Here is a 26,473-nt window from a genome sequence, read left to right on the forward strand (position 1 = left end):
CGCGCTGTTTCGATTCTGGGACAGCTGCATCTGGCATGGGCCTCAGGCTGCTTCTACTCATCCTAAATCTCTTCTTTACTGCCACTTAAATCTTTCCCACAAGACCCTGCCTCTTTTGATAAATCCGGACAATCCTAGCTCATTATGGTTATTTTTCTTCAAATATATATATATATATATATATTTAAAACTTCAATACCTCTTCCATTGGCAATCCAATCACATTTTTTTTTACTGTTAGTTGTAATGTTTATTACAGCTAGCAGACAAGTTTTAGACAAAATGTGTGCTATCCATCTTGTATAAATTTAATGTAAGTACTCTGTCTAGTTCAATGTCTATTTCTTCTTTGCAATCCCAATGCTTATAGTAGTGTATTCCTACGTCTGTCCTCTTAGCTTAACTGGATTATATGGAGTATAGAACCATATTTGGTTCATCTTGTTTCCTTCCTCCCAGCCATGCCCACATGCCTATACATAATAAGAAGGGAATTATTCAACAAATATTTATCCAGCTCCTTTTTGCCAGGTGTTTTTCTAGATCCTGAGTATATAGCAAACGAACAAAACAGACAATATCCTTGCTCTCTTCAAGCTTCCATTCTGGTAATTTGACTAAAAAATAAAAAACTACATCATAATGTGATGAGTATTAAAATACAGAAAAGTAGAAAGGGCCTTGAGCCAAAAGTTGAGAAGAGGGCAAATCTAAATTTGAAGAATTCACAGAGGAGGTGGCAACTAATCTGGACTTGAAGGATGAGTCACAATTCACTCTGTAAAGAGAAAAGCAAAGCTTGTTCTAGGCATGGGAAACATCACGTTCAGCAGGCACAGAGGTGTGGAAGAGAACATATGGAAGTGGTGCTATGGGTTAAATGTGTTAAGGTTCTGATTGGAAACAATGTTCATTGTAACAATGTCAAGAAAGGTGAGAAATCCAATTGTGGTAGTTGAAAGGTAGGGCCGTTTAAGAGGTGATTAGATTGTGAGGACTGTATCCTCATGAACAGATGAACCCATTGATGGTTTAATGGTGGTCATGGGTGTGGGACTGATGGCTTTATAAAGAGAGTGAGTGAGCAGGTTAGTTTTCTTGCTCAGCCATTTGCCATGTGACACCCTACATTGCTGTGGAGGGTCACCATCAAGAAAAAGGCCCTAACCAGGTGTGTTCCCTTGTCATTGGACTTCCCAGTCTCCAAAACCATAAGAAACAAATTTTATTTCTTTATGAATTACCCAGTTTCAGGTTTTCTGTTATATGCTACAGAAATGGACTAATACAAATGGTGAAAAGTTTGGCATGGAAAGTCATAGATTGCTTCATTAATATGCACATTTCCAGTTCTATATTAGATGTCATGAGTCTCAAACTAACTTGAGCTTTGCCTTACCAGAAGCATATTATTATGCAGAGTATAAATCTTCCCTCTCTGTCCTCATCTGAATGCCTGTGAATACAATAGCAAACAATGTATTTATCCAGTGTTACCTGGTTATGCATTTGTTGACAGTAACTAAACCAAAGTATTCCAATAAATCTCACCAAAACTTACTGCAAGTACATGCATTGTATCTCCTGGTGGATTAAAACTAGTTTCCTCTACTTTCGGGGAGCAGTGTTTCACCCTTGATTATAACCCAGTTTGTTGCCTTTTTGATATCCATAGGGTAAACCAGATAGTAAAGCACAAATAATTAATGCAGATTTTTCTCTTTTATTCATTTAAAAATTTTATAGGAACTCCTTCCCTGAGGGTTTCCAGTTAGGTTTTTTGGTAACCTTACCCATTTAAGACTTAGTTTCAGCAAATAAGGAATTTATTCTCCCACTTTACTCTGGAAACAAATTTTAAATTATAAGATAATTAAAAATAGAAATATATGGTTGGGGATTAGATACAGTTAACATAGTTTTGTTCTAAAAATGCAGTGAAGCTCAGAAAGGAAAAAAAAATCTTTTGAAAACAAGAGCAGAAATAAATAAATGTATAAGACAAAACATGTCATTCCATATTCAACAACAACAATTTAGCAGGAGAAGTTTATTGACATCTGTCATATCACCATCAGAGCTTAAGGATACATATTTACAGTAAAGAATGGCAGAAGAAGAGACTCATTTATGTAGCCAATGCAAATTTAAGCATATCTATATATGTTGAAGGGCTAGTGGGGCAGGCTTTTCACAGAAGGGGCTCATTTGCGGAAGGGTTCATGGGGAAACATAGGAAGAAATTCAGGTTGGGAGAAGAGAGTAAAGGCCAAAAACAGGAGGTGGACTTGGGAAGAGAGGGATGGTTTTAGCAGAGAACTCTCAGATTGCTCCCTGGCCTAATCCTTCAGATATAAGCTGGCATTTTAGGGGAATGATGTCTCTGTGAAATAGTGAACAGAAATAGAACCATAAGACCTGATCTCTGTCAACTGTGAGTAAGGTGTCTTTGCTTTAAGGAGGAGAGGCATATTTCTTCAGTGTCTGAGGGGCCTGGTCCTCAGAAGATGCAGAAGCACTGTCAGGAGCAGGGGCACAGGACAGTGACCTGGGCATCAAGACTTCATGCCCAAGGCAGGGGCAGTGGGAAGATGCAACAGTGACCAGGACACAGTGGAAGACTATGAGGGACAGCAAAAGTTTCTAAAAGAACCATGTTCAAAAGTCCAGGAGAATGCTCTCCTCTCCCAAAAAATGAAAAAGCAGTGTTAAAGGACTTGGGCTCCCCCTGGTTTGCAAGTAGGTGACTGATCCACAGAAATGCTATTTTCTTAATCATGATTTTGCATATATATCATGATTTTGTATGTGTCATGATTTCATAGGTATCATGATTTTATGCCATCTCTCAGTCTTAAGTGGCCTAAGAAAACCTACTTTACATATGTTAAACAGCTTTAATGACTTCTAGCAATCTAAAAAAAAACTAGTTCTTTATTTCTTAATAACCAATAATTAAAATGACCCAAATGTCCAATATTAGGGGAATATGAAAATTGTAACATACAAACTAGATGAAATTTTATACTGCCATTAAAAAAGTAATTGTCAAGACTATAGGGTAGGATGAAAATGTTTGCTGAAATCAGCAAAATACAGAAATGATATTCGGAATAGAAGAAAAATGCAAAATTATCTATGAATATTAACACGGCAAGCAGTACAATTGTGAGTGTTAATTTGTTGCTTTTAAAATTTTCTTTAGTGCGTTACAGTATTCTTGCAATAAATAAAAATCAGGATAAAAATAAGTAAGAAAGTAAATTACTTCTTTTCCTACCCTAGATGAGCAGAAACAAACATGAGCTATTTCATTTCAATCTAATTTGCAGTGCCTAATTTTATCATCACACCCATAAAGATATCATTTACAATATGTAAAAAAAGACTCTATCCTGTTGGGTTGGATTTGACCCATTGACTTCAGGACAATGCCCCCTCCAGTGTGTAGTGCAGAATGAAGCCAGGCATCACTCAACTTCCTAAGACTATAATGGTAATTTACATATATTTTACATATATAACCCCTTTACTGTTCTCAAGGATTTTTTTTACATATATGATAATTTCATTGTCCTTGATTTACACAGATTTTGCTAAAATCAATTGATGACAATTCTTTTCAAGTACACCTATAGCTATTACATGGATTTCTGGTAGGCAAATTCTTCCACTTTATAGCTTTGATGTCTGGATGGATGAGAGCATATTCTCAGCCTTGGAGACCCTGCTTTCCTACTTCTGACTAGTTCTAACTCCAAGATCCTTCTGATTCCTGGTTTTCCAGGTCCCATCCTGCCTTACTACCATCCCCTGTCCCTCACCTCTTCCTCACATGTGCACTTTCACTGTTTCGAACCTTTCAAAGTTCTTTTAAACATTACATTGATGCAACTTGTTGCTATTTAATGGGAAAAAATATCTTATGTTTTAAAGAGAATTTTCATATTTTAAAGAGGAACTATTTTTGTTTAGAAAAATCCTTGAAAAATTGAGGTGAGGATAAAAATGTTAGGGTATCTGTGATAAAGAGGCAGGGCCAATAAAAAACTCAACAGGATTTTAGGGGAGGTAAGGGGAACAACGAAGAGAAAAAATGAGAGAGTGGTCAGCAACATAGTGGGGTGGCTGAAAACCTATAGGGACAGGGATTCCTAACAACTGTGGTCTGTTTGTGTTGGTGTAATTGGCTTGCCTCCTGTCTCACCAGATCCTCAAAGCTAACTACATACACAAAGGCCTTATATGAGTGATTCTGTGGAAAAGTTAAAGATTCAACCTTTTAGTAAAATTAAAGGAACACCTATAGGTAAGAGTCCTCCATCAATCTCCTGCCCCTCTACACATCTTAATGGGTTTGTAGGTTTCTTGCAGCTGCTGTAACAAATTACCACAAACTCGGCAGCTTAAAACAACAGAAATTTGCTCTCTTACAATTCTGGATGCCAGAAGTCTGAAATCAAGGTGTTGGCAAGGCTGTGCTCCCTCTGGAGGTTCCAGGGGAGAATCCACTTCATGACTCTTCTAGCTTCTAGGGACTGTCGACATTCCGTAACTTGTGTCTGCATCACCCTAATCCCTGTCTCTGTGGTCATATTGCCTCCTCCAATATGTGAAATCTTCCTCTGCCTCACTCTCATAAGGGCACTTGTCATTGGATTTAGGGCTCACCCAGATAATCCAGGATGTTCTCATCTCAAAATCCTTAACTTAATTACATATGCAAATACCCATTTTCCAAATAAGGTAAAACTCTCTGGTTTCAGCAATCAGCACATGAACATATCCTTTTGGGAGCCACCTTTAAGCTCATTACACTCTGCCATCCGGCCCCCTAAAATTCACATCCATTCCACATGCAAAATACATTCATTCACCTATTTCAACACCTCCAAAAGCCTCAACCCATCACAGAGTTAATTCTGAGCCCCAAATCTCATCTAAATACTATCAGCTCAAAAGTCCTAAATCTCATCATCTGAGTCAGGTATGAGTGAAATTCCTGTTATGATCTGTCCTGGGGCAAAAATTCTTCTTCATTTGTGGGCCTGTAAACATATAAAACAAAAATATAATGGTGGTACAGGCACGTGATAGATATTCCCATTTCAAAAGGCAGAAATTAGAAGGAATAAGGAGTCACCTTGTCCCAAACAACTGTGACATCTAGAAGAGAAAATTCCGTTAGACTTCAAGGCCTGAGAATTACCCTCTGTTACTCAAAGTTCTGTCTCTGGGCCCATGGCAGCACCATAAGCCTCTGGCCTTGCAGTGCCCCCACTGGCCTTTGCATCTCTGTCCTCTTCAGTCCAAGATGGCACTATTTCTGCTGAGACAACATTGTTAAAAGCCTCATAGGTCTCCTATGTATGTCATGGGGATCCATGCCATTAGACTAAAGAGCTCTCCACAAATCTTTCCTGGATACTCTCATCTCTATTCCCAGCCTCTGCTGAGATGGTTGAAAGGATCCATAAATCACATACCTCATCTGTTCAGCAAAAGTTTGTCTAGCCATATCCTTGGACATCTCTTCAGAGTATGCTTTCCTAACAATGAATCTCCTAATATTTGTGTCTTCATCAGTTTGGGCTGCTACAACGAAATACCATAGACTGGGTGGCTTATAAACAACAGAAATTTGTTTCTCACAGTTTTGGAAGCTGTAAGTCTAAGATTAAGGTGCCAGCATGGCTGGGTTCTGGTGAGAGCTCTTTTCCGGATTGCAGACTGCCAACTTCTCATTGTATTCTCCCTCACAAGGCAAAAAGAGAGCTAGCTAGCTCTCTAGCCTCTTCTTATAAGGGCACTAATCTTATTTATAAGGGCTCCATCCACATGATCTAATGACCTCCCCAAGGCCCCATGTCCAAATACCATCACACTGGGAATTACATTTCAACAAACGAATTTTTGAGGGACACAAACATTCGTAATATTCAGCTTTTTTTTTTTTTTTTCCCAATCTGGATAGGCTGAGAATTTTCCTGATCATCAAGTGCTGGTTCTTTTTGTTTAAAAGATCCTTCTTCAAGTAACTTCTTTCCTCACATTTTACTATATTCAGCAAGGAAAAACTGGGATACATATTCAACATTTTGCTTGGAAATCTACTTAGTTAAATATCCAAATTCATCACTTAAAAGTTGTATGATTTCTGCACAACTATAAGACACCATTTGGCCAAATTTTTTGCCTCCATATAATAAGGATGACATTTTCTCCAGTTTCCAATAAGATGTTCGTCATTTTCTTTTGAGCCTTCATAGAAGCAGCTTGAGCATTCATGCTCCTCCAGGCAATCTACAGAGACCCTCTTTTTTAAGGTAATGTTCATTCATAGGTTTTGGGGCCTAAGATAAAGACATGCTTTGGGGAAGGGAGGCACAATAATTCAACCCAGTACAATGGGTATGCCAAAAATGTAAGACCCTGACTGCTCTTTATCTGGCCCATTCCTCAGGGCTGTATTCACAGTGGACAACACTGAGGGATGAGGTAACATCTCCGCACAGGACAAAGAGCTGACTGCCCGCTGTGAAATGGCAGGTTCACCAAGCTCACTGTTTCTTTTCTGTAGTGCAACTTACGGTGTGTGCTGGTGTCCATCTGCCCCCCCCATGTAGCGCCCATGAGACTACTGTGGGGCAAGGGGAACCATTGTAGACATGCTCATGCTCATGCTGCTTGTGGTGCTGTGAGTAATAAAGTCCTTTGTCTCTGACTCACGAAACTCCTGCCGTCTGTCAGCATCCATGAAACAGTCACAGGCTAATGCATTAGCTTGTATGTACAGTCAAATCACAGACCAGACCTGAGAGTGGAGAAAAAACTCTGCAGTCAGGAAGGTGGGGGCCTAATGACCATGAAAATGTACACCTCCTGGGAGTTTAGAGAAATCTTGGGAGGGCATTGTATTTTCTTACGGGGATGGAAAAGAAATTTGAATAAATCTTTTCTCGATTTTAAGAGGCAGAGAGAGAAACTGTAGCTGACATCCAGGTAAAAATACCCTGCTTCATGATTTGTGGACTTTTTTTTTATAGTGTATGCCTATATCATTTACTTGACAATTATTCTGTGTTCATATCAAGGAAATATGAGCATCACTTTCAGGGCCAAAAATAACCCCTAAATATATTGTTAAGCATAAGGGGGCCTTATGGATTGAATTGTGTCCCCCTCAAAATTCATATGTTGAATCTCTAACCACCAGTGTGACTGTTTTTAGAGACCAGACCTATAAAGATGTAATTAAGGTTAAATGAGGCCATCAGAGTAGAGCACTAATTTAATATTACTGGTGTCCTTATACGAAGAGGAAGAGACACCAGAGATCTCTTAGTTCATGTACAGGAGAAAGGCCATGTGAGGAGTCATTGAGAAAGCGGTTGTCTACAAGCCAGGAGGAGAGCGTTCAGCAGAAAACAACCCTGAAAGCACCTTGATCCTGGACTTCTAGCCTCTGGAACTATGAGAAAATGAATTTCTGTAGTTTCAGCTACCCAGTCTGTGGTAATTTGTTATGGAAGCCCAAACAGACTAAAACAGGGGGAAATCAGATTATTCCAGAAAATTTAAATGTACTAGTCTAGGTTTCAAAGATAATTTTGTCAATACACACATGCACATGTGTAAATACAAGGAGAGATATACACTAATTCCAGTTGTATCATTTAAGGTTCATATTTTGTGTGTAAAAGGATCCAAAGTACTTGTGTGTGTGTGTGTGTGTGTGTGTGTGTGTGTGTGTGTGTGTGTGTGTGTGACAGAGTGATAATTTTGTCAATACACACATGCACATGTGTAAATACAAGGAGAGATATACACTAATTCCAGTTGTATCATTTAAGGTTCATATTTTGTGTGTAAAAGGATCCAAAGTACTTGTGTGTGTGTGTGTGTGTGTGTGTGTGTGTGTGTGTGTGACAAAGTGACTGCATCAAGTCCTGGAGTACTATGGCATATGGTAGATCATTTCAAAGCCCTTTCACATTTCAAGAATTTGACCTTTCAGGCTATGAACCTCTCCAAAATCCCACTGCAATTGCTTCTTACAGCCATTTATTACGACTCAGTACTTTCTAACAACTCAATAGGTTCTCTTTTGTTCATCGAGATGCTGGAGGTTGAGCTGCTCTCTGGCATATTTGCTGTCCCTCAGTGGCTGAGAGGGAGCCGTGAAATACGGGAGAAAGAACGTTGGCCCCAGAGTTGCTAGAAATATCATGTCATGAACTCACTTTTATTTTCCCACTTTCTTCCTAAATTCCTTCTATGTGAAAGGGGAATCTCTCTCTCTCTCTCAAAATATGGTTTTGTGTAGTTAGCAAGTCAGTGCCTGTTGCCTAACTAGCTCAGAAACAAGATACATCTCACATATCTTGAGGCAACGAATGGAAAAAAATAGATATAACTAGTTAGCATTTTTTCTATCTCTGTTCATAGGCTACTTCTCTACAAACTTTTGGTTGGCGTCTTCCCCGACCATCCTAGCCAGCATGTGTCCTTCAACTCCCTTGACTCTTACAATTTGTATCTCTTATTACAGTGTACTACCTGGAAGTGTCACTCAGTGGTTCTCAAAGTACGTTTTGCCTCAACGGCTGTGATCACCCCTCCCCCTCCTGATCTCCCTCCTACCCTATCCTTTTAGTTCACTTGCTGGACTCCTGGCTCTTCATCAAACACTGACCTCAGGCCCTCTGCATGCATTGCCTCTGCATAGAATGCTCTTTACCCAGAGGGCTGCCTGCTCACTCTCTCTGCCTTCCAGTTTCTACTCACACAGTAGCCTATTGGAGATGCCTTAAGTCACTACTTGTGGTGGACAGATGCTAGGGTGGTCTCCAGTGATCTCCGTCTCCTGTCACTCATGCCATTGAGTGAAGGCAGTTCCTGTAACTCTACCTCAAGTTTTCTTTTACAGGGATTATCCAGAAACTATGAATTGGTGAAACATATTAATTAGCTTATTGTTGATGTCCTTGTTGTGGAAACATGTTATGTTAGGGTAGAAAAGAGACCTTAACTTTTGCATATTTAATAAAAATATCAGGCCATGTGAACATGTTGGAAGTGGTCTGCACGGTGAGGGGACCTAAAACTTAAGCTTCACCTGTTTGATGGTAGATCTGCCTTTGTCCTTAAGAGTAGGGACTGTGTCTGTTTTGTTCACTGCTACATTTCCCAGGACTCAAATAGTGCCTGGCACATGGCTGTGGCTTAATAATTATGAATAAACCGACTGATTGTTTCACCTTTCCACCTAACAATAAGCTATGCATATAATGGAAGATCAATAAAGACCAGTTTAATTAATAAATAAATCCTCAGAGCTCTTGACTCGTTAAAGGGAAGATGCTTAAATGCAGGTTACTGAGCAGACACATAGCTAGATGGATTAAAATATAGATTAATAAACATATATGTACACACATATGTACATGCAAATATATACACAGTTTATTTTCTATTTAGAGCTTTAGAGAACATTTAGATTTTCTTCTTATCTAGCTATAGGAGAACCCTAAAAAGAAGACTGAGTATATTTGGAAGTGTCTGGGTGGCAGAAGTATGGCAGTGCTAGAAGTATAGTATATTTTTTTAACTAAAAAATCCACTTACTGAGCAAGGCCGACAGTATATCACAGTGGCTGAGAGCTTGGCCTCCGAGGTTTGAATAGCTCTTGACCTTGGGCAAGTTCCTCATTCTGTATAAGCCACTGCTTTCTCATCTGTAAAACACATATGTATGTGCCTACCTTGCTGCGATCAGACAATGCATATAAAACTCTCAACCGAGTGCCTAACAAATGATCAGCACTTAGTAAAGACAGTATGTTTTCATTTTTACTACTCATATCATTATGTGCTACCAAAGATGGCACACTTCTTGAGCAATTTAATATGGCATAGCAATTTGTGAGCCTGTTTTCACTGTTAACATGAAAAGCACATCCTGAGTACATTTTTATTTAAGTTTCTGAAAATTGCTGTATAATGGGAAGGAGGATGACATTGTGCTGTATTTTGCTGAGGCACCCGAAAAGCACACCACAAAAGCCAAGAAAACATTAGCAGTCCATGGACCCTCCAGGAAGCCCCACAAACAGGAAGTGGCATTATTCCGACCCTGACTATGGATCTAAGAAAACATACTTCTTTCTCTAAAGTGTAGCTAATCATTACCCAGCATATGTATGGTAACAGGAAATGGTCATGGGTCACATTAGATCTTTTGAACTCATACATAACCACAGGAAATCTCATTTTAAATAGCATTGTCTTCATGCTGAAAGGACAATAATGCAGGTAGAAGTCCCCCTTCCCACCACAGGACCAAAAAAATAAAGCAACTAAACTTAGAAATTATAGCTCTTTTGAAAATGACCATACACTGTAGATTTAAGCTCTCTAATGTCTGGCTTATAACTACGCTCTTTAAGAAAAGTTAGTGCGAACGCCAAAATCACAACAAGATCCTTACAACTGCTTTTGGAATGTAGCAGCATAGCATTCTCCCTGGCTTTTATTATGAAAGAAAAACACGATTTTCTTTAAAAAGTCTTTGCTTTAAGCATCACACTTTACATTCAGTAAAGCTCTATGTGCTACCATTCTCCTCCACATGTGACATTAGAAATGGAAAAAAGAGCTACTGAAGGGGGCTGCCTCGAATCCTCCAATTCGCCATGTCTGACACTCTGCTGGCATATAATAGGTACTCCATAAAAGTCCCTTAAAAAGTTCCCTTAAACGAATGATGATAAAAATGGATAAATACCAAATATATGGATTTTAAAAAAATAAAACTATATACACTTTTACAATCTGCAAAATACTTTTCCGCTCATAATCTCATTTCACCTTCCAAAATAGGGAATGGTTTGCCCGTGACTTATCTAAAGTCCCCCAGAACAATTATGGCATTTAAATTATTCTTCAGAGCTGGAGTTCTCTCTATGAAGCCATAAACATTAAATGTGCTTCGTAATGTTTGTTTAGTATAGTGGTTCTCAACTAGGAGCAATTTTGTTCCTCAGAGGGCATTTAGTAACATCTGGACACATTTATGATCATCACAGTGGGGTGGGGTTTGCTATTGGCATCTAGGGATGCAGCTCAACATTCTCCAATGCACAGACCAGCCCCTCCATTCCCTCCACCCTACCACCACCAGTCCAGGAAAGAACTACCTAACTCCAAATACATATAATGCCAGTGTCTAGACCCTGGCCTAAACAATGAACAATCTTGTAAACGCCATTAAGTTGATTCAGTTACTACGGTGGTTTTAAAACATGTATATTTAAATTTTTGACATTCTCCCATCAAGAGGGAGAATCTAAATCTCCTCCCTCTGAATCTAGGTGACACTTTGTGATTGCTTTGAATAGATGCAGTTGTGTGATTTCTGAGTCAAGGTTAGAAAAGGACATGCAGTTTCTACCAGTTTCTTTCGGGACACTTGCCTTTGGAGCCCTAATCACCATGTGAGAAGCCAGCCTACCCAGAGGGTGCCATGCTGGAGAGGCTTAAGGATACCACATGGGGAGAGAGCTGCCTTCTCTTTGACAGTAACATGAGACATCTCAAGCCAGACTGCTTGCTAAGCCATTCTCAAAATTCTGACCCAAGAAACCATGAGAGACGATAAATGATGGTTGTGGTTTCAAGCGACTAAATTTTGGGGTGACTGGTTACATGGCAATGGATAACCAGAGCAATCTACAGATTCAGTTACTTGTAGTCAAGTGCTCTGGCAAAACAGAATGCCTTCCCTTTTAAAGGGTTTTGAATGTGGAAATCTTAACTAGAGGATTGCCACTCTTTAAGTGAAAATGGATTATAATCAGCCTGTGGGAAATAAGAGACAAAGAGTAGTTTGCCAAAGAGATTTCGGGAGGGAGATCCAAAGGACCTCTTGAAATGATAGACAACACACTGCAGTTCGGAGTCCTGGGCTTTAGTAAATTCAAAGCTGGTTATTATAAAAATGAGACAGGATGCTGAACTAGAAGATCTCTTGAGGTTTCTTCTAGGCCTAAATTTCAGAATACTCTATTGTACAAATATTTTTTCAGAGGGTAGGCATTTTAAAATTGTAACTTAAAAAAAATACACCCTCGTGAATAAAAAGAATGAAAATTAAAATAAACATGGAGTACCACTGCTATGGTTTGAAAGTCCCCCCAAACTCATGTTGGAACTTAACCCCCAACATGGTGATGGAAGGTGGGGCCTTTAAAAGGTGATTTAAGGGCCGGCCCGGTGGCGCACTGCGCTAGTGCGCCGCTTGGGAAGCGCGGAGGCGCTCCCACCGAGGGTTCGGATCCCACATACAGACCGGTTCCCGCTCACTGGCTGAGCAAGGCGCGGGGGCAACACCGAGGGTTGCAATCCCGTTGCCGGTCCCGGTCCGGTACGGGGGCAACACTGAGGGTTGCGATCCGTTGCCGGACACGGAAAAAGACAAAAAAAATAAATAAATAAAAGGTGATTTAATCATGAGGACTGTGTCCCCCTGAATGAATCGATCCATTCATGGAGTAATTGATTGATGGTTTAATGGACTGTCATGAGCATGGTTCAGATGGCTTTTTAAAGAAAGCAAGTGAGAAGGATAGCTCTCACTCCAGCCATGTGATGCCCTGGGTTGCCACGGGACCCTGAAGATGTCCTATCCAGAAGAAGGCCCTCACTAGATGCGCCCCCTGGACTGTGGACTTCCTAGCCTCCAAAACTGTAAGTAATAAATTCTTTTTTGTCATAAATTACCCAGTTTCAGGTATTTAGTAATAAGCAACAGAAATGGACTAACATAACCACTTTATACCCATCAAACTACAAAAAATAAATGAAAATCTAATATTGGTGAAATTGGTAAACTCCCATATTATGTATGGCTACAAATCATCCAAAAGAAAAAAGAAAAGTTTCTTGTACAATCATGTTTATACCCCCATTATTTACAGTAGTGGGGGGAAATCCCACAGGAAACAACAACCTAAATAATCCAACAATGGGACAACAGTTAATCATGACATAGCAGGAAGCATTAATGTAAAGTTATAAATGAAACCCATATGGAAAGGTATATACAAAATATATTAATAGTTCAAAAGAGAAAAATGTATGTAATCATCAGTAGATACAGAAAAATATTATAAAAGTTAATATTCAATTGTAACTTTAAAAAACTCTTTTAGCAAACTAATGGTAGAAGAGAATAATGTGATAAAAAGGTTATCTATGAATGGTCCACAACAAACATTACACCAAATAGTGAAATGCTGAAATCTTTTCACTAAGATTTAAAATGTGATAAGGATGCCCACTATTACCCCTTCTATTCAATATTCTGTACAATATGCATTATTGTATTAGAGGTCCCGGCTGGTTCAGTAAGGCAAGAAAAGGTAATAAAAGGTAAAAAGTTTGGGAAAGAAGAAACAATATTATGCTAATTCATAGATGATATGATAATTTATATAGAAAATACAAGAGAATTAGAAATAATTAGAACTAATGAATAAGACTAGCAAGACTGCTGCATATAAAGTCATAACACCAAAAAATACATTTCAATATACCAGCAACAAAATTTTATTTAGAAGATTTTAAAAAGTCATTGTTTACAGTAACATGAAAAGAATCACATTCCTAGGAATAAATCTAATAGATGCTATTTGAGTTATCTGAACAGAAAACTGTAAGTCATTACTGAGAGAAATTATACAAGACCTAAATAAATGGAGAGCTATATCAGATTCATGAATAGGAATATTTAATATTATAAAGATGTCAGTTCTTCCTAAATTAATTTATGTAGTCAATGCAATTAAATTTTTTTTAAATTCATAGATATTAATAAGCTCATTCTAAAATTTATATTGAATTGCAAAAGGTGAAGAGTAGTCCAGGTGCTCCTGAAGGGGGAAAAAAAAAGGTAAGAAATTGGTCTCCTGGTAACAGGACTTATTGTAAACACTGTGACTAAGGTAATGTGACATTGGAACAGACCAGAGAGCCTAGAAACAGATTGAACCATGTATGACACTTGATTGATGATGAAGATGGCATTGCACTTTCTTTTCAATAAATGGTGCTAACTGGTTATCTATATTTAAAAAAAATCTCCTTAATCCCTACCTTACATCATCCTCAAAAATCAATTATAGGAAAATACAGGCCTAGCTAAAAATACAAAACAATTAAGTTTTTAGATGATAGATGAAAATATCTTCATGACCTTGAATTAAGGAACTATTCTTTGCACATAATACAAAAAAACAGTAACCACGAAATCTTGTTAAATTTAACTACATTAAAATTATGAACTTTATCAATGTACATCATTGAGAGGATAAAATCCTCCAAATGAGACTATATATTTGCAGCACGTGTAACTGACTCATATTCAGAATGCATAAAGAACTACTACAAATCAACATAAAGACAGACAACCACACTGGGAATCATTCATTCATTTGTGTCTGGCTAGAATATGTATTTCACAGAAAAGGAAATCCAAATGGCCAATAAACACATGAAAATGTGCTAAATTATATTAGCACTTAAAGAAATGTTGACTGCAGTCACGTGAAATACAATCACACTTGCACCAAGGGCTAAAATTTAAAACTCCTGTGTTACTTAATGTAGGGGAAAACTGAGCAACAGGACCACTCATGCATTGCCACTAGGACTAAATTCATACAAGCACTTGGAAAACTATCGTCATTTACTAAAGATAAGTATTTGCCTTCCTGATGGCCCAGCAATTCCACTCCTTGGTATTTCCCAGCATAAATGTGTACACAGGTTTACCAAAGGTTAAGTACAATAATATTCACAGCGGGACTATTCATAATAGCCTAAATGTCCATCAATTAGGATGAATAGATAAATATATTGTAGTATATTCATACAATGAAGTACTATACAGTGGTAAAAAGAAAAGAATTACATCTATATGCAAAATGAGATTAATCTCACAAACACAATGTTAACAGAAGCCAGACACAAAAGAATATATACTACATATGTGTGTGTCTGTGTGTGCATTTAAAATCTAGCAAAATTAAACACTCGAGTTTAGGAGGTATACTTAACTAGTAGAAGAATAAACTCGAGTTTAGGAGGTATACTTAACTAGTAGAAGAATAAACAAAGGCAAAGAAATGATTGCCAAAAAAGTAAAGATAGAGAGAGTGATTTGTGATTGGGAAGGAATGTGTAGAAGAATTCTGGGGTCCTGGCAATCTATTTTTACTTTACCTGAGTTCAGGTTGCATAATTTTTTTTGATTATACATATTTATAAGGTACAGAGTTGACTATCAGTATTTGTGTACAGTATGAGATGATCAAATCAATATTATTAGCATGTTCATTATTACAAACCATAACTATTCTGTGTGTTCCTTATCCAATTACTTCCTAACCCCACTTACCCTCCCCCTTTCCTACCTCTAGTAACTATGGGTCTATTCTCTCCTTCTGAAAGTTCAATCTTTTATTGGGTTACGCAAATTTTAAAAAATAATGTGTTAAGCTGTGTTGAGAGACACTCATTCACAGGTATCTCACACACCTACACATCTGCTGAGTATGCCAAAGACATAAGAGCCTGACTACTCTTTACCATGCCACTTCTCAGGGTTGTATTTTCAGTGAGCAACCTTGAGGAATGAAGTAATGTCTCCATGTGGGACAAAGAGCAGTTTTTCTCACTGCTTGCTATAAAACAGCAGATTCACCAAGCAGAGTGTTCCTTCCATGTAATGCACCCTACTGCATGTGCAGGCATCTACCTGTTCCCACTGTATTGCCCCTCTGCAACTTGGGGAGCAAAGGAAACCAACACAAATATGCTGATGCTCACGCTGCTTGCTGTGCCATGACTAATAAAGACCTTTGTCTCTGATCCAGGAGTCTCATGCCTTCTGCCTGCCTCCATAAAACAGTAACAGCAAACTCACTAATTTTGAATAGAGTAAAATCAAATCCAAGCCCTGACAAGCTGTATATTTACTTTTTATGCATTTCTATGTATGTATATTTCACGATAAAAAAGGTTTTAAAATTCACCTAAATCCTTTTTTTTTTTTAACCCATCATTTTTTGAGTTTCTGAGAACACAATGATAACCAGGACAGAAGGTAATACTAAAAAATGTATTCACTGGGAGAGAGAGTCAAGCTGAAGATAAATTATGGTGCTGCTTTATGAGAACAGAAAAGGGGAACAGGAAAGGGTTTTTAGAAAAAGAGGATGTTTCCACTGTCCTAATACTTTCATTAATCTTGTTACTTGTCAATAGGACTATCCTAGTTAGAGATTTCAAGACAAAAGAGAAGCACTTTAAAAGCAAACAAACTCTGTCAAAGAAGTGAAAACAAATTTATCAACTTAAGGAATATTTTAGCAAATTCAGATAAACTGGCAAATAGAGTGTTTTTTGCATATACTAATTGGAAAGAACTAGGAATTTTCCAGCTTGGAATTCATTCAGAAAGTGTGTCTTTAATCCCATGTTACAGTAGTTGTCATACATGTCTCATACATTCATCTTTCATTCAAAGAAATGGTGCCAAGAATACTTGGCACAATCGAAGAAGATACGGTCTTCTCAGTGTCTTCTCTGTGCTTGCAGCCTGCAGGAGTTATAGCTGAGTGCACAGGTTATTGAAATAAAATTGGACAACTGCTATCCACGTGAGGAACGACAACTAAATTGGATTAGGGGATGGGTAGGTTTTGTGGGGTGCATGAGCCTCAATGAAATTAAGATTTAAATGATACACAGAATGGGGTTGGGGGCTAGAGAGTATTTCAGAGAGAGAGAACACAGACAGAAGTAAGAGATCACACGGCTGTACTCTTAAAAAGGGCTAAGGTCATAGCTCATTTGAACCATAACTATAAAAAATAATAAAACGACACTAATATATTGAAGTCTGATTATTTGGGGGTATAAATTAAATACTGTAAAAATAAAGGTATTTTTTAATTACCACAGCATTTACATAAATTATTTACCTAATTATCTTTCAATTTTGCATAGATTTTTTTCACTGGGGCCATTAATTACATTTTATACAGAAAGGAAAATAAACACATTCCAATTTCCAAGGCGAAGCTTTTCCTTTTTTCCCCAGGAAGCAATGTCAGTAAGTACATAGAAAACTAAGTCAATCATTCTGAAATATCTATTTTATGCACCAACAGTTAGAATATCACTTAGAAACAGCTCTAAAATCCAAGCAAGTTCGGGGTCTGTATTCTAACAAGCATCCAAGAAACTATTTGGCTAAAGGAGATGAAGATAACTGGTAAACAATTTGGAATAGAGTTGTCTGACTGAGCTGACCAGAAGCCAGCTTGCGTTCCGTGTGCATTTCTACATGGTATCCATGGAAATGAGATCAGACCGCACAGAGGCAAACAAAGGCCACCTTCAAATGAATCAGGGAGAATGACAACTGCCAATGTTCACGGCGTCCATCAGTGAAGTAGCTTTGTTCATGCTTTTCAAAACACAATGAAATAATCTCTTACACTCACAATACAGTGTCTAACACTCTTTTATTTCCATTGGTCTGTTTAAACATTAACCTCATTTTTATACAGAAAGCCTTTCAGTGATCAGGAGTTATGTACGGCTTCTCTAGTAAAAACTGTCTCTAGTCACTTTAAACTAATAAAAGGAAGAATTGCAGTCAACCTTTCAGAACAAAGAATAATAATGCAGGAATCTCTGCTGACAAAATCGCAGGGTTTCTATTGACTATTTGGGCAACAGAATAGACAAGTCTCTCAAAGGAAATAAAATATATTTGAAAATTATTAACAGTCCCAATATTCTATGGAGCTGAAAACATTAGCAAAATATGCAGTTCAAGTTTATACTGGTTAGTGAAAGTAATTTATGTGTGCAAGACTCAGCAGGCATAGACTGCATAAAGCACTTGAATATAAGGACTTTGAACTAATTATAACTAACAAAATTAGTAATAGACATAAATTTCTTTTCTAATTTATATGACTAAATGGAAATGCTATAAAATGCTTTGAAAACACTACTGAGTTACACGGAATAAAAGGTATGTGTTCAGATATAATACATAATCTGAAAAGATTTTGAGTGTCTATATTATACCATAGAGAAGTAGAGAATTAAAAGCTTAACTGAGGAAACATGAATCGATACAGCATCTCTGAAAGAACTTGTTTGTTTTTTAGGAAATCTGACATTATTTAAAGCACTGATATTAATTCTACTAGCAGAATTGGAATGTTATTATATATTACACACCCTAAAAAATCACTAAACTTATTCATTACAACTACTTTAGTGGGATCGGTATGTTATGAAACAAACAAAAATGTATAGAAGGGCTCCCTCATCAACCCAAGCTGCCACACTGGAGGGAGGGAGGCGCCTCTTCCCATACCTCTGCTTTCTTCCCCTCTCTGCATAACTGGGACAATGTTACCTTTCTGATTAATTATCAGTTAATACCCTCTCCATTTCATATCCTGGAAGCTACTTTTCCTACCTTCCCATGATCATCTGTGGCTTCTAATCAGGGGCTCCTAATGACCAGACCTGTCATTATTGCTAGTCATCTAACTTTCTCCCTTTCCATTCTCTCTGATTAACATTCTTTCCATAACCATCAAAGCTCCTCCCCTTCCCTCAGTTTCTCTTGTGTGATGGACCTCTGCCTCATATAGATGGTTCAGTACAATTTTTAAAAATTGCAAGTGTACCATGTAGTGCTGTAAGTAATAGAAGTAAAAAAATTTCATCATAAAAAAATTTTATGCTAGTTTTCCCATGTTTGCTTGTTTGTTTTTTTAAAGGCAGCTTCTCCCATCTCACCCTTCTTGCTACTCTCTTCTTTCTTTTACTACCAAACTTTCTGGCCCTGTCTACATTTCTTCACCTTGTGTATTAGTCCGTTTCTGTTGCTTATGACAAAATACCTGGAACCGGGTACTTTGTAAGAAAATGAAATTTATTGCTTACAGTTTCAGAGGCTGGGAAGTCCAAAGTCCAGGGAACACATCCAGGGAGGGTCTTGTCCTGGTGGTGGCTACAGCAACTCAGGGTATCACATGGTGAATATGGTAGAGCAGAGAGACGGAGACCTCCTCCTGCACTCTCCTTTTAAGGGCCTCAGAACCACAATCATGACCACCATTTTTAGTCCATTCACTAGGCACGGTCCTCAGAATCTAATCACCTCTTCAAGGTCCCACCTTGCAATTATTATAATAAGATTTTCCATCTTCTTAACAGTCACAGTGGGGATTAAGTTTTGGGGGGACATTGAACCCAAGCCACCTTCCTTTTCCTCCTCAGCCCACTCCGTTCTGGTGTCTACTTTTTATACTCCCTGGAGATCACCCCTGTCAGGGCTGTCAGACTTGCTTGACTTCTGTGAAGAAGTTGACCCTATTGACCAACTCTTCCTTCTCCAAATATTTCTGTGGTGCCCCATTGCCTACGGTCTTCTTTCTACTTCTCCAGCTGCTCCCTCTCCTTCCTTTCACACTTCTCTTCCTCACCTGACCCTCTAAAGCAGATCCTTGAGCTGTGGCCAAAGTCCTACTGCAGTCCCTTTTTGCCTGACTAATCTTATCAATGCCACGTCTTCAATTATTCTCTAGATGCTGATGACTCCTAAATCTCTATCACCATCTCGCTCTCTTTCCTGTCCCTAACCCCTGTACATATGACTACCTGTTAACTAGATATGAACACCTAGATGTCTGAAACTCAACCTGTCAAACTGAATTGATATCTCTTTCTTCCATCTTTCCCTCCTTCAACACTCCTTGCCTCAGTAAATGGCACTCCATGAACTGCTTTGTCCACATCAGAAACCTAAGCATCAGGCTCTTCTCTCTCTCACCATCACCAAAGTAAATCAATCACCAATTCCTTAAGAAGAATGGATGGGAATTGGTCTTTCAAATCAGTTCTTCATTTTCTTTCTCTACTGCTACTATCTGAGTTTTTACCACCATCATCGCTCACCTGGTGCACTAAACTAAAACTAAAACTAAAACCAGTTTTCTCCTAAATGGTCTTGGGACCTTCCCTCTGCCCTCCATCCAATCCACCCTCGTCCCTGTCACCAGAGTGATCTGCCTAAGGAGCAAACCTGATCATGTCATGCTCCTGCTCAAGTCCCTTTGAAACCTTTCCATTGTCTTCAGGATAAAACCCGTGCTGCTTATCATGGTTTATGGGGCCCTGCAAGGTCTGCTGGCTGCTGACCTCTCAGCTTTCACGCTCTTCAAACACCTTGAGCACCTGTTCTGGGCACAAATGACCTCTGCTTTCATTGTGTCAGTTTCCTTTTCATGAACCTAAACTCCTGATCCAGGAACTAGGAGACTTGGTCCTGTTGCTAGTTACGTTGCTCTCTATCTTATTTTCCCATAGTATCACTTACAGCCATTTTTAAAGGGGAGAACTGGGCTCATTTCTGAGGTTCTTTGTGGCAGATCTAAATTCTGATTCTCTCTGTCCCCTTGAAGACTTCTCAGGAGGCTTGACACATCAGTGTGGCACAGTGATATTCCTCCCTCCTCCGAACTCAACTTTTAGTTCTGTACCACTCATTAATTACATGTGAAAGTACATGACATCTATTATACTATAGAAACTTACGTTGTAGTTCAAAGTTATAGAAAACAATAAGTTCTGAATTCTATAAAAATTTTTGAAGGCACCAAGAGGTATGATGGCCTTAAATTTCAATAATCCAAAAGCTCAAAGACAATGTCAAGAACCCATTTCATTCCATCTTTCCACGAGGCTATCACAAGTATATTGGCTTTATCCTTAATCTAACTGTATCATGGTTGCAAGATGGCTGTAGCTATTTCAAATTTCACATCTAAACCTGACAAAGTTTCTTAACTAATGTCTGTCTTAGTAATGAAAATTCCTTTTCCTGAAGTCCCCCAGCAGATCTCCCCGATGTCTCATTGGCCAACATTGCATAAGATGCCCATGTCTAAATGAGACACTGGTGAGAGGCACAGGACTACCAGATTGGCCCAGCTGCATCACTCTTCAGCTTCCCCTGGATCTCCTAGCTGTACAGAGTAGGGTGGTAACTCAATAAATATACACCTGCTAGAAAGGAGGATGACAGGGGCTGAAATTGGTTAGGTTCTCTTCAGGGCTCTGAGACAATTTCCCTTTCCCATGTTTGGATTTGTTTGCACATAGCCTGCAAGCTCTCTGGACCATGTTTCAGGTTTTCTCTGATTCCACATTGGGCCTAGCACACTGTCTTACATAAAGTAGGTGCTTCATAAAGACATGACTAAATATTCATTTTATGGAATTCACTGTAGCCAGATCAATAGAGCCCCGTGGACCATCTGAAGGGGCATCAGAATCACTGTCATTCACAGAATCTATTGTCTCGTGATTTGTGATAATCAGGATTTTCCCCTTCAGAGAGCCATTCTTCTGTGTATTCTTCCTGGTAAATCATTGGTCCCTCCACACCTTTACTTGCTGATTAGACAGACAACCTTCCATGGTTCCTCCTGGTTAATGCCATGCTGAATCTTTGAGTAATATCCCAAGCTGAGCAGGGTTGGTAGTTGAAACTAAAGCTTATGGCTTTCGTGGTAACACTTTACATGATGCCAGGTTACTTTGGGCCCCAAACGTTTTCCCGATTCTTCCCCTATATTTTTTATACACTGACTGAACATGTATCATTATTTTGCTGAATATCTAAAATTCCATCATTAGAAGCTCATCTCTTCACATTAACAGGCTTCTCTCTTTTCATATGCCCAGGGCTGTTAGCACATAAAGACAGGGAGCAGTCATCATTCGCTTTGGAGGGAATTCAGCCACCGACTCCTGGTGTTGAAATCCACCTGTCTTGGTGGTCTTCTTGCAACAGTGGTACAGGCAACACTGGAATTTTAATTCCTTAGGAAAGGAGAGGAGGCAGTGGTGATATGTAAGTAATCACTTCCAAACCTGACTGTATATATAGGTAATGTTTTTAAATACTGAATTCTGAGCCCCAGTCCATGAATTTAAGTCAAACAATGGCTCATGAACCAGTACTTAAGAGAGCAAAGCTGAGCTGAGGTTGGGTTGGTAAAGCTAGTGAGCATTGGGGCAGGGGCATTATTTTATCAGAGTGTGGCTAAGGCCATTGAGGGGCAGACAATGAGAAGAGTGGTTTAGGGTGGGTCCCAGAAGCAAAAGGTTACCTCAAGCTTTCTTTTTCCTCACAAAAGGAAAACAGCCCTACTTTATAATTTTGCTTGGCATTATCTCTTCTGGCATTGGACAAAGGTTAGTAGTAAAGAGATGAGAGAAAAAGGGAAAAAGTAACAATGCAGTGAAGGCAAAGGAAACAGTATGGAAAATATTCTGACACTAAATATGGTATGACCAGGTGTAGTCAGAATGCAGAATGGTATATACAGGTGTGTGTGTGTGTGTGTGTGTATGCTTTGGAGTGGATTTGTGTGTGTGCCTGTGTGTATGTGTGTAAAGTGTGTGCAACAGTATATGTGTGTGCAGGTGAAGGTGTAGGAGAAAAAAGTTTGGATATATGTAGGCTGTGACCAAGGACTTTTTGTGATATGCCAAGAAATTTGGGCTTTACCCTACATGAGACAGGGAGCCGCCAAATGTTTGAAACAAGGGAGTAATTGGATAGAGCTAAGTGTTTTAGAAAGATAACATTGGTGACAATGAATAGGATAGACTGGAGGGACAAGAAACAAACAAAAAAGCTACAGTACTCCACACACAACAAAGTGAGGGCCTGAACTGGGTGGTGGCAGAAGTTGCATGGATTGGAGGGGAGGGGGCAGGGAACCCACAGAATGTATAGACTGGCTGTGAGGTTGAAACATGGGTAAATATTCCTGGCTTTGGTGTTTGCATGGTAATGCTGCCATTAAACAATAGTAGACAATTAGGAGTAAGTTTCTTTTATACTGGTGTTGAATTGAGTTTAGGAAATATTGTCTGTCATGCTTATAGGGCATGTAGGTGGAGAGGATGGGGGGGTGATGAAAATACTGATCTGGAACTCAGGAGAGGAGTCTGGCTGGAGACTTAAGCAGTTTGACTTGAGCAGGGAATGGGCCCAGAGAAAATCTGTAGAGTGAAGAAGAGGATCCAGGATGGAGCTCTGCAAAACACCAGCAAGAAATGTGCCTGTGAATGAGACTCAGAAGGAGCAGCCAGGCAAGTAGGAGAAAAACAGAGGGAGAACAGAAGCCAGAGGCAGAGTGTGTTTCAGGAGGAAATCAAATATTAAAAGGAAGACATTTTAACTAGGAAAGAAATTAGAATATTTACAGATTGAGGAGACATTGCATTAGGGAGAGAATTTGAAGATGTACATTAAAGAGGGCATGACGGCTGGGGCAGGGTCCCAGGGGTAGTGAGAAAAGATGTGCTCCAGAACCCAGGCTGAAGTCCTATCCTTGGCCTGTTAACACACTGGAGAATGTTCATGATGTCATTCATCTAAAAATTACATTTCCCTTTCCTCTCAGGACTTATATTGAGTTTAAAGGTTATCTAGGCCTCTTTTGGCCTCTCTGTTCCATCCTCAGCTTTCCCATTTACCATTTCAATGATTTGAAGCACGTAAATCAGGAACAAAAATGAAAGGTGATAAATATGGATCTAAACTATGAGTATAGCTTTTTCTTAACACCTGCAAAAAGGTTTGTGGAAAGTGACTTTGAATGTTAAGTGTTAAAATTGTACATGTATAAATTTATAAACAACTATGTATATGTGAGTGTAGTGATGATGAATACTCAAAAATTTTATACAGATCGGGTAATGCCATAAAAATTTTAGATACTACTGAGCTAGAGATCTCAATTATTCATGTTAACCTTGGAGATTCATGGTATCAAAAAATGGTGCTGCTTCCCTAGGAAACTCTCTTGATAGCACAAATTATAAAGCTTTATTATGATCGTTTTAAAGATAAGAGAAAAGTTGTTCCTGGAGTCTGCTAATAACTGGAGCAAGTAGAGGGAATAAATACATGAAATATTTTTACAGATGTCATGTTATATCATCTCCACTTCCTTACACTGAGTTGTCCTTACAACTAACTCCAGGTTGAAATCTCTACCTGACTTCATGCCTTGCAGTAACACATTCCACTAAGGTGTTTCTCACTCTTTAAGGAACAAGCCTGAACACTTCAAAGAAAATGATGTTATGTTTCTACAGCTTCTTTTAATACGGGGTAATTAAAGAGAGATGAGAAGCCCAGATTTATCTTTCTATTAGTTCTTAGGGAGGTTGTGGTGTCTCGGGGACTGATATTTAATGTAGAATCCAACTTTATCTGAAACCCTTAGATTAGGGTTGACGCCCCCCTCAGAAGAACTCTTGTGCCCCAGAAGAGAATATCTGTGAAGCACCAGACACAGTTTAGACGTAAAACCTAATGATGCCCGTTCTCTGCTGGGAGAGGGGATGGTGGTGTTACTTCTCTGTTATCTCTGACCTGGAGAAAATGACACAGGGTCGACCTGCACTAGGATTCTTCCACAATAAAGAAAAGCTTTTTTTTGAGGCTGAATGTTAGCCTCAAAGAAGGACAGCGTAGGAGAAATATTTATCTTCTTTGTAAAAACACCTGAAAATCCGAGACCTTTTATTTTTTTATTTTTTGGTGTTGTTTTTATAGTTGTTCAAACTACAAAATACAAATGTGACTCCTCCTCCCCAAATAAACTAAAGTTCTTAAACCGAAAGCACACACTAGACTCTGGATAAAGGTCGGGAGAAAGTACTTAAATACTCCTAATGTGGGTCTGCACAACAGCGGCGCACCCCCAGCCTTATTTCCCCACTGAGTGCAAAAGAAGTCCGGCGGCGGGTGGGCCCCACTCCCACAGCACTGCAGTTGGAGCTGGAACTGCTGCCCCGGCTAATTCTCTCTTTGCGGCATCTGTGATCAAGAAAGTGGAAAACCTTTTCCTGGCCTAAGTTTACATTCGGTGAATAGACGACCTTACGACAATACGAGGAAGGCAGAAGGGAAGGAAGAATTCCCCTCTGCCAGGCACTTAATAGGCGCTTGGGTTTTCTAAATCTCCTAAGGGGAGAAACACCGGGCTGAGTCCTGAAGCAAGAAATGGAGGCATTATTCACAACCTTGGGTTGAAAAATAAGCATTTGGGGCTCGGAGTCCTCTGAAAAGCTACCAGGCATTGCTCTGGGGAGCTGCAGGCTGCTGCCCAGCACCGGATTTCGGGTTTCCCTGGTCCCGAGCAGACGCGGCACCTGTCTGAGCCAGGGGAAGGTGGGCTGCAGGACCCAGATCTCCAGGACACCCGCTAACCCCCATTCTCCCCATGCGCGCGTGTGTGTGCACCCAAAACAAAAGCGCTCATCGAGATGACTCTGGAGGGTGCTTCTTTGGACGGTGCTTCACAGACAGGGTGAGACACGTCTTATGGGGACGCGAGGCCCGGGAGAGCAGGAACGGGAGGATTTCGCTCTCCAACCAGCTCCGGACGGCTGCGAGCCCGGTTCCACGTGGAATCGGAGCGGAGACTCAGGCCGCCTTCTCCCGAGTCCCGCCTAACCCGCCCTCCCGCCCTCCTGCCAAGGACGCCGAGCGAACTCCACGCTTACCTTGACCGAGCGCTAACACCAGCCGCGGCGGCAGCGGCAGCAGCGGCGCACCCCTTGTCCGGCCGGGTCCCATCCTGGACCTACCCTGGGGACGGGAGCTGCTCAGTGTGCAGAGGATGCCCTTGGCCGAGGGATACAAGAACCCGGACCCTCTCCAGAAGCCGTCGGGAGGGCTTCTCTCCCCGCCCGGGTGAGCTCAGGAAAAAGTTGCCGGGCCGCTCCCGGGCCCGCCCAGGCCAGCCCCTCCCGCCCGGGCAAACGCCGGATCTGCGCCGGCCCCGCCCCGCCGAGCCCCGGCCCCGCGGGCTACACCTCCGCGGCTCCACACCCCGGCGCGCCGCACCTTGTCTCCCCAACAGCCGCACAGCCCCGGCATCCTGGAGGCGGCGGGGATGGGGCTCACGCGCCTGGCGGCAGCATTTCCTACCCTGGGCTAGACTGGCCGAGCACCTGAGCCCTGGCACTACCCTGCCCCCGGACAGCCTGTCGCCCGCCCGCAGCAGAGCCCTGGCCCCTCCACGCAGTCCTTTGCTGCTCCCGGGTCCTTGCAGGGGGAGCCGCGAGCCCTAAGCCACAGCTCCCAGGGGCTGCGCGATGCGTCGTTTTCTCTGCCTTTCCAAACTGGGTGGAGAAGGGGACAAAAATAAGTGCAGAATGACCAGGTTAGAAACTAGCTCATCGGGAAAGAAGTTATGATTATCCGAGGTGATATTTAAGCACGACCTGCTGCAAGAGCTGTGTGTGTGTGTGTGTGTGTGTGTGTGTGTGTGTGTGTGTGTGTGTG

General features: G+C 40.2%; 1 protein-coding gene across 1 annotated transcript in view; it reads right to left on the reverse strand.

Moving 5' to 3' along the window:
- ITGA2 (integrin, alpha 2 (CD49B, alpha 2 subunit of VLA-2 receptor)) overlaps positions 1-25,762 on the reverse strand; it is a 100,383-nt gene extending 74,621 nt beyond the window's left edge. Inside the window, exon 1 of the mRNA XM_008573525.1 lies at positions 25,690-25,762. Within this exon, the coding sequence (XP_008571747.1) occupies positions 25,690-25,762 (73 nt within the window). The remainder of the gene's footprint in view (positions 1-25,689) is intronic.
- Positions 25,763-26,473: the final 711 nt, after the last annotated feature.

Source organism: Galeopterus variegatus, unplaced genomic scaffold, assembly GCF_000696425.1.
Source record: "Galeopterus variegatus unplaced genomic scaffold, G_variegatus-3.0.2 Scaffold930, whole genome shotgun sequence".
In the NCBI taxonomy this organism is placed as follows: domain Eukaryota; kingdom Metazoa; phylum Chordata; class Mammalia; order Dermoptera; family Cynocephalidae; genus Galeopterus; species Galeopterus variegatus.